Source organism: Berghia stephanieae, chromosome 14 (genome assembly GCF_034508935.2).
Source record: "Berghia stephanieae isolate SIO BIC M18660-M18661 chromosome 14, UCSD_Bste_1.3, whole genome shotgun sequence".
Classification (NCBI taxonomy): Eukaryota; Metazoa; Mollusca; class Gastropoda; order Nudibranchia; family Aeolidiidae; genus Berghia; species Berghia stephanieae.
Genome location: NC_088373.1, coordinates 10,978,123 through 10,993,122, shown reverse-complemented (window position 1 = coordinate 10,993,122; position 15,000 = coordinate 10,978,123). Strand labels below are relative to the sequence as shown.

Here is a 15,000-nt window from a genome sequence, read left to right as displayed (position 1 = left end):
GATGATGATGCTGATGATAGTGATGATGATGCTGATGATAATGATGATGATGCTCATAATAATGATGATGATGAAAAAGAGGATGATGATGAAAAAGATGACGATGATGACGACGTCGACGATGATGAACCTGGTGCTGTCTCTACAGCTTCAAAAATGCTTGGAGCCTCTGTCTATCTATGTCTCAGTAGCCAGTGTCATAAAGCACCTTTTTCCTATCTCCGCTTATAACGACGGCGGCTCTCCGACAGTCAGTCAGCAAGTCCTCTTCATGGAGGAGTTATCGTCCTTCATGGAGGAGTTATCGTCCGTCCTATAGGAGTTATCTCCTTTGGTTTCCATGGCACTGTTTTCATAACGATTATCTAGCCTATCTGTTGTGATTTGCTCTTCTTTCTTTCTTTCTTTTCTTTCTTCCTTTTATCTTTTGGTGGCGTTTCCTTATTTTGTTTGTTTTTGATATGATAACATACATCATACTTTAAAAAAATATTCTGGCACTGAAAACTGATTGACTTAATCATTAGGTGATACGGATAAACAGATAGAGATGGAGGAAAGAGAGACAGACAGATAGACACACACACCTACACACAGAGGTAGAGAGAGAGAGAGAGAGAGAGAGAGAGAGAGAGAGAGAGAGAGAGAGAGAGAGAGAGAGAGAGAGAGAGAGAGAGAGAGAGAGAGAGAGAGAGAGAGAGAGAGAGAGAGATGTGATATCACGTCCAATGAGGTCACCATCGTCCATCATCAACATAATCGTGATCATCATCTTCCACATTTCATTACTATCATCATCATAATTATCAACATCATTAATATCATCATCTTATCATCACTTTAGTCACCCCAATCACCACCACCAACATCAACTCCTAACATCCTTCACATTATCACAATAATAATAATAATAATAATAATAATAATAATAATAATAATAATAATAATAATAATAATAATAATAATAATAATAATAATAATAATAATAATAATAATAATAATAATAATAATAATAATAATAATAATAATAATAATAATAATAATAATAATAATAATAATAATAATAATAATAACAGCAACAACAATTGTAAAAAAATAATATCATGGCTGTAATTATCATCCAATATTGTTTACCCTCCATGCATCACAAACTGCCAGCACTGCTATGCTTATTATTATTATTATTATTATTATTATTATTATTATTATTATTATTATTATTATTATTATTATTATTATTATTATTATTTATTATGTATGTACGTCCCGGGTAGATTAGCTTGCACTCTATCACATGCACTCAGGGAATGGCTTCAAACATTACATCGCCACTAAAATAAACCGATTACGTTACATAAAAACTCGGATCAAGCCACGGATCCGGAAATTTTAACCGAAACAAAACAGCATGTGTCTATGTTTGAAACAGAATGAAGCTAAAGTAGTTTAAAGATAATGAATAAAATAACATAAAAGAAAATTGTGAATAAATAAAAAGAAAAAAAAAGAAAAAAAAAGGTGTTTCGTCGTGAAGAAAAAGGAAAATTATTATTAAATGAAACTGATTTGGAAAAAGGTAGTGGGTCAACTGGGGATGGGGGTGGGTTGATTGAAAAAAAAAAGGGGAGGGGGGGGGGGGGGTGTGTATTGAGACAGCAGGGGTTATATTTTTGTTAAAAGGGTTTGATTGCAATAGAATGAATGAGTGAAATAACGACTTGAATGAGTGAACTAGTCGTGAGTGGTGCAAGAGGCATTGGTCCAGCTGTCACCGTGCACTGGATAAAAAAGTACCATTTCATTGTCTAATTTTGGCCAGAAAAATATTATTATTATTATCATCATCATCATCATCATCATCATCATCATCATTATTATTATTATTATTATCATTATTATTATTATTATTATCATTATTATTATTATTATTATAATAATAATTATTATTATTATTATTATTATTATTATTATTATTATTATTATTATTATTATCATTATTATTATTATTATTATTATTATTATTATTATTATTATTATTACTATTATTATTATTATTATTATTATTATTATTATTATTATTATTATTATTATTATTATTATTATTATTATTATCATTATTACTATTATTATCATTATTTCTATAATTATTGTTATTGTTATTGTTATTATTATTATTATTATTATTATTATTATTATTATTATTATTATTATTATTATTATTATTAATCATCATCATCATCATCTTCATCATCATCATATATCATCATCATCATCATTATTATTATTATTATTATTATTATTATTATTATTATTATCATTATTATTATTATTATTATTATTATTATTATTATTATTATTATTATTATTATTATTATTATTATCATCAATATTATCATTACCATTGTTATTACTATGGCCCGAAGTTTACATACAGTATGCAAGTTTGACATGAGAACCCGATTATGGGCCGAGTTTAACATGGTTGTATGTCATGGACAATATTTAGCGTCATTTAAAAAAAAAAAGATTTACAACATTTAGTAATGACTATCCCGCACAAATCTTTGGGCCTCTTTTTCGCTCACGAAGTGCCCGGATTCGCGTCAAAATATGGGATGAAGCCGTTTCGTATATGCTATTTTAAAAAATTAATTACGACGCTGTTTATCGATGAATATGACTGAAAGTTGGCACACAGTTAGAAAAAAGGTCATTTCAGATTATGTCAAGCGACAAAACTCGTGCAATTACCAGAAGACCGTTAAAAATAGATTTTTACTCTTTGGAGTAAAATATTTCTAAAACTACCGGGCCTGGAGGTTTTGTCGCTGACAAGGTAATACATGAACATTTCTTCTTTTTGGTTGTAAAATTTCATATGAATATGACGAGTACTTTTCCCGTATTTTACAAAACACCATCCTAATTTGCTCTTCAAGTTTCAATCTTTTAATCCACTTATTACGCAAGATACAACCAAAGGTCGAAAAAAAAATGCCGAAAAAGCGTCGCATATTATCGCGTTTTTTTCCTCTTTGCGGGTCATCCAAATATACGACACCTTTAAAACTGTATAATTTGTTTATTTATGAATGGATTTTCAAAATTCAAAAACATTTTTACTCGGTGGAGATAGGGCTTGGATTTTAGACAAAAATTTTACTCAAAAAGAGAAAAAAACATTTTTCATAGTCATTGCTACAACATTACAACAATGAGCCCATAATGAATTGGGTTATCAGACCTGCAAATAATAAGTCCACGTCGCCATGGCCTCAAAACCTGAAAAAAAATCGTCTCAAACTCGAAACTTCAATCAAAGAGATGTTAAGAAGTAGACTTGAAATTCACATATTCTTTTTCTTTGAAAAGTGTGTTGTGGGAAGGGTGGGGGGTGGGGGGTGGGTGGGGCATCTTAATCTGTCAATGAATGGATATGTGATTTTCTGGCACCCCCCCCCCCCTCAAAAAATAAAATAATAATTCTCAATTACGACCTAGGCAGCAAATAAAGGACGCCTTTTTCTTTCTTTCTTTATACTTCTTTATTCTTTTTTTCCCCCTTTGCACCAAATGTCATTAAGACAGGTCTTCCGGATGGCTGAATGTAAAAGCGATTTAACACCGGCTGTGTCGACGAGTCTTTTCTATTTGGTTAGTTCTTGATCTTTTCCCATAATATAAATTTTAGTCTTGTTCAATTTTGAAAAAAAACAAAACACATTTTCTTAAAGATTTAATATAAATAAGAAGTGATAACTCTTCGAAATGCAAATTGCGTAAACGAATAAACCGCGAAATTGGACACTTTTAAGTAATATACATTACACCAACGTCCCTTCTCTTCTCTCTCTCTCTCTCTCTCTCTCTCTCTCTCTCTCTCTCTCTCTCTCTCTCTCTCTCTCTCTCTCACACACTGACCGACAGCAACGTTTAACATGACGCCTGTTAGGCGATCTTACAATTTTATTTCTGACAGAGACAACGCTGTTAACGACCAGGTACTCATTTTACACCTGGGTACGCTGAGAGGATGTGAGTAAAGAGCCTTTCCAAGGACTCAAACTATGCGAACCGAGCAAGACTCGAACCCAGGACCTTCCGATCCGAAAGCGAGTGTCATACCACTAGACCACAAAGCCGCAGTATTAAGATAAAATGGACGATTTTTTTCTTCCGTTTCCGTAATTCAATTAACGAAATGGATGAGTTTATTCCAGAAATATATGATATTCCATAAATAGAGAATCCAGTTCGAAAAAAAAAAAAGTCAATTTTATCAGAAAAAAAGGCAATTCTATCAGAAAAAAAGAAGTCAATTCTATCAGAAAAAAAGAAGTCAATTCTATCAGAAAAAAAAGAAGTCAATTCTATCAGAAAAAAAAGAAGTCAATTCTATCAGAAAAAAAAGAAGTCAATTCTATCAGAAAAAAGAAGTCAATTCTATCAGAAAAAAAAGAAGTCAATTCTATCAGAAAAAAAAGAAGTCAATTCTATCAGAAAAAAAAAAGAAGTCAATTCTATCAGAAAAAAAGAAGTCAATTCTATCAGAAAAAAAAATAAGTCAAGTCTATCAGAAAAAAAAGAAGTCAATTCTATCAGAAAAAAAAAGAAGTCAATTCTATCAGAAAAAAAAGAAGTCAATTCTATCAGAAAAAAAAGAAGTCAATTCTATCAGAAAAAAAAAGAAGTCAATTCTATCAGAAAAAATGTCGTCTATCAGTCACGCTCAAGATCCATTTTGGTTTCATCCTGTCCTAAGGGTCACGTGTTAATGGGGTCAACGGTCATTCGGTATGACAAGGGCACACAACCCTGCATTAGCTATGACACGTCCGGAAGTGGGCGTGTTCCAAAAAGTGACATGGCGACAAGAGGATGAAAAAAAAGCCATTCAATCAATTTATTATATTTATCCTCTTGCATTATTATTATCATCATCATCATCATCATCATCATCATCATCATCATCATCATCATCATCATCATCATCATGCATCTTCTTCTTCTTTGATTTCGTACGGTTAAAGCCCGCGACGATTTTTTTTAACAGGAGGAAGAAGAAGAAGAAGAAGAAGAAGAAGAAGAAGAAGAAGAAGAAGAAGAAGAAGAAGAAGAAGAAGAAGAAGAAGAAGAAGAAGAAGAAGAAGAAGAAGAAGAAGAAGAAGAAGAAACAAAATAAGGAGGAGGAGGAGGAGGTGGAGCAGGAGGAGGGGGGCGGAGTAATAGTAGGCGGAGATGAAGATGATGGGAGAAACGGAGATGGAGGAAGAAGAAGAAAAAGAAGGATGTTAATGAGGCGAGGGAAGACGAGGAGGAGAAGGAGAAGGAAGAGAGTAAATTATTCGCAGGAGCATTTTTCAATCCAGGCTTTTCCTCATCATTTTTTTCACCCCCTTTAACCCGTATTTTATTTGTTTACAGTTTTATGTTAGGATCGCAGCTCTCTGTGCTCATCAAACTCGGCGACTGAAGAGTAAAACATGGAACGATCTTACCCACTCTCACTTTAATAAACAAATTTCATTTTATTTTTTTGTAGACAATTTTCACGACGCCTAAGGCGACAACAAGGGCATCAGGAATGCTTAGGTTTCCGCCGAAGATCGCTGAAACAGTGTAGTGATATGTAATGTTTAATCTAAGGGTGCGTTCACATGTACGATGGATGAATATAGGTCGTTCATTGTGTAACCAATGTCGCCAGCTCTGACTTACTCTAAGATAATACATGTATAAATAGAGTCTATAGGTGTGCGGAAATGGATCTGGCAACAGAGGGCCATATGGTGATTTCCAATGGTAATGTCAAATAAAGAACCGATCAGAATGCTCTGGCAGATATTCTATATAACCGTTTAACCCAAAGGGAGATGAAATTACCGTTAATTTAAACAGCAGGTTACTCGAATTTCAATATGTAAAAAAAAAGTTTTATAATTTTTTTAGATTTACCAGTTATTCTGTGCTCTTTGCCAAAGATTGAACATGGGCTGTACGGAGTTATGATAATCCTCAATTCTCAACCCCCTCCACCCCCCCCCCCCCAAAGAATAGAATAGATACTCAAAATCGGATACAATATTATATTTCTATGGTAAAAAGTGTTTGAAAAAACTGAACAACGGTCGTAATAAGAACAGTCGTTTATGGCCGGTCAATGTGACTATACCTTCAGACCGTTACGAGCACTTGAAGAGTATTAAGCAGAACCTTCCGTAACTTTTTCTCACGGCGCCAGGCATTGTAAACGTACAATAATTTCATGATTACATAATATGCACTATGGTTTATCAATAAGGATAAGAATAATTCCAAACGCAAACGCATCTCCACCGTTACTTTTCTTATCTCCCGACTCCTCGAGGCGCTTATCGGAAAATGCATCTTGAATAAGTATTTGTTAATTTATAATGTTTCTTCAAGGCACTACTAGCGACTCCGTTCATGTTTTCCCGGCGACACACTCACTTCCGGTTTTGAAGGTCAGCTTATTCTACTTATTTTTCTACTTCTTATCCTTCTGCTTCCCTTCCTCTTCCTTTCCTCATCCGCTTCTTCTTCTTCTCCCCCCCCCCTCTTCCTCCTTTTCCTTCTCTCCGCCTCCTAATGAATGAATGAACGAATAAATAAATAAATAAATAAATAAATAAAAAGAAGCGAGGCGAAGTCCCAGGTTTGAGAGTTTTTGCTAAGATGAGGGCCACTCCCATCGATCAATATCTGGGTGATATTTTCTAGCCAAATTATTAAAAATGTTTGTTTTTTTTTCTCCCCAGAGTACGGTAGTTAAAAACGCGAGCTTTTATATAGCGCAGTATCCACTAAACGTGCTCAAAGCGCTTTATAAGGCGTCCCCAGCCAACAGCTATACTTAACAGGAAGGACGAGATATGACGCCTGTTAGGCGATATTACATTTTTTTTCAGACAGAGACAACACCGTTAACGACCAGACACTCATTTTACACCTGAGAACGGTGAGGGAATGTGAGTAAAGAGCCTTTTCCAAGGACTCAAATATACTCCACGCCGCTCAATACGGGATTCGAACCCAGGACGTTCCGCCGATCCGAAGGCGAGTCTCATACCACTAAACCACAAAACCGGTCAGGGTACCATCGTCACAATAATAATATACAGGGCGTAATATAGAAGGCAGGGAAAACCTTTAATAGATTTTTCGCTGAGTGTTTTCTTAATATTATCATGCACGGTGCATGCAAGCAAGCAACGGCAGCAGCAGCGCCTCTTGAACAGGTGGACGCATGGCAGACGGGTCATGTATACACGTACACCGCAGGTTCTTTACATGGGAACTCAAACGTGAAATGTGTACTCAACTAGATCGTTCACGCATTATATTCAAAGGTTCTATCTTGCTTTCTTTTTTCTCTCGGCACTCTCAGTTCTCTTTATCTTTATTTTCCCCAGTTTCAAATAGTTCTTTCTTCCTCTCTCTCTCTCTCTCTCTCTCTCTCTCTCTCTCTCTCTCTCTCTCTCTCTCTCCCTCTCTCTCTCTCCTTCACTTTTTCTTATTCCTCCTCCCCACATCACTTTTGATTTTTATCTTAGAGGATTATGACAATAGATTTGTTTTGAAAGATGATCAAGGTTATTTTATTCTATATAACGTTTCTGGTGTATTATAATAATAATTCACCAAAAAATTGTATTATCATAAAACTTTGCACAACAAATATCTGACTTAAATATGGATTTATGATTTTTAATTGCGCAACGGAAAAAAAAAGACATTTGCTGAACATCTTGAAATATAAATCTTTGACTTTAACCACAGAAGGTAAAGCTTCGACTTAGTGCAAAAGCATGTCGTGTCGGCGTACGTAAATAGAGCATTTATACAGCGCAATATCCACTAAACGTACTCAAAGCGCTTTACATGGGGTCCCTGGCCAACAGCAACACGTAACACATCCGGACCAACAGTAACACACAACACAAAGAACGAGACATCACGCCTGTTAGGCGATATTACATTTTTTCCCCCGACAGAGACAACACTGTTAACGGCCAGGTACTCATTTACACCTGAATACGGTGAGAGAATGCGAGCAAATAGCTTTTTCAAAGGACTTCCAACTATGCGCCGAGCGAGCGAGGCTCGAACCCAGGACCTTCCGATCCGAAAGCGAGCGTCAATCATACCACTAGACCACATAGCCGCACATACCGTTTTTTGTTAAACTGGGTTATACAATTTAGATATTTCTTTTTTTTCCTTCTTACCTTTCAAGCTTTCGTCAACGTTGATCGTAATGGAGGCGGGTGAGGTTTTGTTGTGGCCGGAAAGAGGGTTGACGGCCACGCATGCGTATCGGCCACTGTCCGAGGTGCTAACGTCGGTCAGAATGATGTTGCCGGACGGCAAGGGAAAGATGTTATCTGGATGAGAAAGGAAAGATAAATAAATAAATAAATAAATAAATAAATAAATAAATAAATAAATAAATAAAAATACATAAATCAACGAATGAATGGATGAATGATTGATCTGAATAAATTAATATTAAAGGAAATAAACAAATAAATAGGTTAAGAAACAAATAGTTCATAGTCTGAAGGGAGACTTTAGTGAGAACTAATCACCCAACTGGCGGTCTAAATAGAATATCGAAGAGCCGAGTGACGTCATCGTCAGTCAATATGCATTCCAAACCGCACACGACTGCACAGTTCTCTTCCTTGTTTTACGCCAAAAAGGAATTTTGGAGATGTATGAAATTGGCCCAACTAAACTGCTTAGAGTAGGCTAATTTCTCGAGTGCTCAGATCTAAGAAAAACATAATTCCCCTTTGGAGTTATGATATGATGACGACGTAGATAATGGTGACGATAACTGTGAAGATGATAATCGTGATGATGATAATGATGATGATCTTTTTAAACAGGTGAAAAGTAAAGTTTGGAATGTTTTGGAGGTGTATTTAAGCATTAAACAATATACAAAGTTAAATATAGGCAAGTAAGAAAAATAACTACCTAAAGATGAAGAATTTTTTGAAGTGTGTGTTAACGCCTTTTTCCCACCTAAATTAGTAGCCATTTTCAAAAGGCAGCCAGCGGCAATTTGGTTCTTATGACCGTCTGTGATAAACAATAATAATACATATTGGGCAATCTCTGTAACTCGGTATTCAAGAGAAGAGAAAAAAATAAATTTATGCCTCACTCTAGGACTCGAGAATCCCGTCCCGTCTCTTTAGCTTAGAGAGCAAAGAAAATTATTATCTCTCTCTCTCTCTCTCTCTCTCTCTCTCTCTCTCTCTCTATCTCTCAACACCTCTACGTTCGTGTCTCTCTTTCTCCCTCCCTCTCCCTCTCTCTCTCTCTCTTTCCTGTCCTATTCCACTCACTCTCTCTCTCTCTCTCTCTCTCTCTCTCTCTCTCTCTCTCTCACTCACTCTTCTCTCTTTCTCGATCTCACTCGCTCTCCTCTTCTTCTTTCTGACCCCCCACCCCATCTCTTCTCGCTCTCTCTGCCTCTTATTTTCTAACTTCATCGCCCCTGTTTCTCACTCACAAAATCTGTGGACACAACTAACCGATTAGTGTATATGGTTAAGGAAAAAACCAAACCAAACAAACAAACAAACAAACAAAAAACCTACCCCCCCCCCATAAAAACAAACAAACAAACAAAACAACAACAAAACCCCCCAAAAAACAAACAAACAACAACAACAAACGACAGAAGATTAGTGAAAGGATGCTATATGTTTGCCACAAGACTTAACGGGTAAAGGTAAAATACTTAAGTCAGATTGCCTTACAGACAGTAATCGTTACGGTAGGATTTAAACTCAACACCTGCGGGTTAAATAGCCTTCCTTAACTCAGTCTATTTGCGTATTGGGAATTAAGGAGAGGGACATAATAATAATAATAATAATAATAATAATAATAATAATAATAATAATAATAATAATAATAATAATAATAATAATATTAATAATATTAATAATAATAATATTAATAATATTAATAATAATAATAATAATAATAATAATAATAATAATAATAATAATAATAATAATAATAATAATAATAATAATAATAATAATAATAATAATAATAATAATAATAATAATAATAATAATAATAATAATAATAATAATATAATAATAATAATAATAATAATAATAATAATAATAATAATAATAATAATAATAATAATAATAATAATAATATATTCAAGTAATAAAGTGTGTATGTATGTATTCGTTATGAGTGGCAGATTGAATTAAATAGTGAGTTGATATGCCGCGATTATTTCATTTAATAAGTACTTGACAAAATTGTTTGCGTATTGCTCTGGTAGTCAACGTGAATACAATTTTCAATTTACAAGTTTTTAAAGGGTTTGTGATATTTCTAAATAATTCACACACACACACACGCACGCACAGACACACGCACACACACACACACACACATACACACACACACAATAAGAGCGCAAAAACAATCATAAAACCATCTACAATAATATAAGTACAGATCAAAACAAGAAACAACAACAAACGCCGGAATGAGAAAATTAAAAATGGCTCCCGTCACCTGGGCTGCAAGCAAGTGAAAACATGGAAACCCGACGCCAAAGTGGGCGTGGCAATTCAAGGGCCAAGAGAAGATAACTCGGAACTTCCGGTGTATGATTGAAATTGGATTTTGATGGACAAGGGATGATAAGATAACACTCCTCCACGAAAACTGACTATAAAAATGTTTTCTTTTAATCATTTTTTTTTCTTCAATGTTTCTCCAAATGTTTTCTTCGCCAAACAACAACAACAACAACAACAACAACAACAACAACAACAACAACAATAATAATAATAATAATAATAATAATAATAATAATAATAATAATAATAATAATAATAATAATAATAATAATAATAATGATAAAAATAAACATTCATTCTCGTCTACCAGATTTATTCCAAAGTCATATTTTAAAAATATAAATTTTATTTTTGCCCCTTAAGTCACCTCGACATAATACCGTTTAGAAACAAAGGGATCTCACATATATACGTATAATATACAAACATATAACATAGTGATTACGTTCGCCACCTGACTCCAAAATGTCTCCGCCGAGTATGAAACCTTAAACCTAGAAAAACTTCTAAAACCAACAAAAGCGCCAAAGATTTATGACAGGGCAGAAACTTAACCCAACCAACCAACCATAATCAAACCATCCACCATCCACTATCCACCAACATCAACACCACCAAAACTACCTCAACTTCAAACCAGCAACAGATAGAATATAGCTGAAGCAGCATCAACACCAAAGACAGAAGAGTTCCCTATCCAAACACAGTAAACACATCAGCACCTTTTCCCTCCTCATTCTCTATCCAGCCCGTTAGCCAAGATCACTATCGCTATCACCATTTTCAGCCCAGCGAGCTCCGCTCCGATGAACTCAACTTACAAAACGCAGAGATGCCAAACAGTATGAATTTTAAGCATTTAAAAAATAATGAACATGTAAAAAGAATACATGAGATTTTTCATAATATCTGGATGAAACATTGTTGTTGTTGTTGATGATGATGATGTTCTTGTTATCATCATTGTCATATTATTAGATGAAGATTCTAAGTTGTAAACAGACCTCCCCCCCCCCCCATCCTCTTTCCCATGAAGGGTATACCATGAAATTTGGACTGGTATGTGAGTGCGTGCGTGTGTGTGTGTGTGTGTGTGTGTGTGTGATAGAAAGAGAGAGAGAGGAAAGAAGGAAAGAAATAAAGAAAGAAAGAAAGAAAGAGAGAGAGAGAGAGAGAGAGAGAAAGAGAGAGAGAGAGAGGGAGAGAGAGAGAGAGAGAGAGAGAGAGAGAGAGAGAGATCATCCAAAACATCGTTTCTTGCTCTGAGCCCCAGAGATGAATTCAACAGAAGTAAAATATCTTTTCATTTTTCAAGGCAATTATTGGCAGGTCTGGAAAAATCACGACAACGGACTTTGGGAAAACAGCAAACAGCAAACAGAACACAGCAGCAGTCAGAAGGCATCAATTGTCAGCTAAACTTGGGAATTTATACGACTGAGATTGTAAAGCTCTACTCTAAAGACCAATCCACATACACCACCATAAGCCGTCACTCGATTTAGGACATAACTCGACCATACGCCGTATTTAAAAGGTTGACTGTCGTCTGCATTTCAAACTCTCTCTCTCTCTTGCCTCGTCCTACATGTCAAATGTTGCTGTTGGATTGGGACCCCATTGGGACCGCTTTGAGCACATTTAATGGACACCGCGTTAAACTATAACTATATATTTTTTTAAAAAAGCAAAAAACAAAAAAACAAAAAAAAAATTAAAAAAAAAGCTAAGCTCCCTCAATTTTGCGACATTACACAGCACACAAATTGATAGGCACGAGTCTAGGACTTCATATATAGATGTCGCTGGCACGAGTACGTTCGTCATTCCATATTTACCAGTTAACGTACGGTGTCGGGCGTATGGGAACAGAGCCTAAGTCGAAAAGAAATACATGGAAGCGAAGGCGTCGCGAATTCAATGGAGCGAAAAATTGAGTCGAGAAAGAAAGATGAGATTACAGTTATGGAGAAAGGCGAGGAAAATATACACATTATGAATATTATTATTGTTGTTATTATGACCGGCGTTGTTAGTTAGTTGCCTGTTTTGAGTGCTTGTTTAAAAAGTGAAAATCATTTTTTTCCTATCACCGCTAGCTAACTGAAGTAGTGTAGTGGAGGGATGGAGGTGTGTAGTTAGGTGCTGAAACCGTGTAGTATTCAAGTGTATGTTTATGATGGATGTGCGTGATGAAACTGGTGTGTTGTCTCATGTCTCATAGGTGTTTTCTGAAGAAATGTGTTTTCACGTTGTGATATTATTATTATTATTATTATTATTATTATTATTATTATTATTATTATTATCATTATTATTATTATTATTATTATTATCATTATATTATTATTATTATTATTATTATTATTATTATTATTATTATTATATTATTATTATTATCATTATTATTATCACCATTATTATTATTATTATTATTATTATTATTATTATTATTATTATTATTATTTTAATATTACTACTAATAAACATTATTGCAGAGATTTTATTTTTTTTTTATTATTATTATTATTATTATTATTATTATTATTATTATTATTATTATTATTATTATTATTATTATTATTTTAATATTACTACTAATAATAAATAAAAAATAATGACATTAATAATAATAATAATAATAATAATAATAATAATAATAATAATAATAATAATAATAATAATAATAATAATAATAATAATAATAATAATAATAATAATAATAATAATAATAATAATAATAATAATAATAATAATAAAATCAAATCTCTGCAATAATGTTTATTATGGCTTATATATTGTGAGAGTACATAAGATGATTTTATATGAGAACTAAAAGCAGCCTGATCCCATAGAAATAAGAATGGAAACAGATGAATAAACACACGGAGAGACAGCCAGGCAGACAGATAGATAAATAAAATGATAGATGGATAGATAGATAGAAAGAAAGAAAGAAAGAAAGATAGATAGATAGATAGATAGATAGATAGATAGATAGATAGATAGATAGATAGATAGATAGATGGATAGATAGATAGAGACAGAGAGAGATAGAGAGAAAGTGGGATAAAGAGTAATATATAGGTTGAGAGAGAGAGAGAGAGAGGGGGGGGGGAGACAGACAGAGAGAGAGAGAGAGAGAGAGAGAGAGAGAGAGAGAGAGAGGGAGAGAGAGTAAACAACGACGAATTCATTTTTAAACACACCACTCTCTTCATACTTCATACAAGACGAATTACCTCATCATAACCAGGACAAATAACCTCTACACAACTATAATAAACCAACATATCTGCTTTCCTGGCACATAAAATAAACAAATCAATCCGCTCCAGAATAAATAATTAAATCCACGAAGCTACACAACCGAAAATAAATTATAAAGCGAAAATATCCTGATACGAGCTAGATAGCAGACGCGAAGTCAGAAAAAAAAACGTGCAACAGAGCAGCAATGAGTTAACTTCCGAGTCAGAGACGGGGGCAAAAGCAAGCAAAGCGGCGCAACTCTTGTTTATTTACCACAATGCGTTCGCGCTGTTATTGTTATGGGGGTATTTTCTCGTCTTTACAGCATGGAGGGGAGTCGGGGGGAGACGCGATAGGGTTTCTAAAAGTCTTTTCGTTTGATGTTAGCGGGTAACAAAAAACTCGTTCCGACACCAAAGATCGTTGGTTAATCTCTTCAGTGATTAGCTAAATTGCCCCCCCCCCCCCCCCTCTCTCTCTCTCTCTCTCCGTCTCTCTCTCTCTTTCTCTCTATCTCCTCCCTCCAACACTCACCCTTCCATCCTTTGCTCATTCAACCGTTTTTACATGCTCTCTCTCTGTCTGCCTTTCTCTCTCTCTCTCTCTCTCTCTCTCTCTCTCTCTCTCTCTCACCCCCTCCATCCTTTGCTCATTCAACCGTTTATCCAGGCATCCAAGCATTAATCCACCTCATCCATCAATCCATATATCCACCCGTCACCCCCCTCCCCCCTCCACCCCCAACCCCCACCACACATCCATCCATCAATCTCAACTCCGGACATTTCATTCTTTCACTACTAATCTTTATCGGCGAGATCAAATTTCTTGAAATTAAAATTATCACAAATGATAAAACTTGTAGTTGTACGCCCAGAAATCGACTAAACCTTTATCCATTCTTATTTGATTGGGCCTGACTTGTCACAACTTCACTACAGGCCTACATGAATATCGATAAATAAAGGACTCCAAAGTATCGAAAGACTCAATTATATCAAGCTCTCCTAAAAATGAAGATGAACCCCCCCCCCCCAAAAAAAAAAAATAATAAGAAGAAGAAGAATAGAAAAAAAAGATAAAAAAAGACGAACAAACA

The 15,000-nt window shown here is 34.5% G+C and overlaps 1 protein-coding gene across 1 annotated transcript in view; it reads right to left on the bottom strand.

The window, feature by feature from the left end:
• LOC144959500 (uncharacterized) overlaps window positions 1–15,000 on the bottom strand; it is a 143,483-nt gene that overhangs the window by 21,208 nt on the left and 107,275 nt on the right. The window contains exon 4 of the mRNA XM_078892116.1: window positions 8,250–8,405. Within this exon, the coding sequence (XP_078748242.1) occupies window positions 8,250–8,405 (156 nt within the window). The remainder of the gene's footprint in view (window positions 1–8,249; window positions 8,406–15,000) is intronic.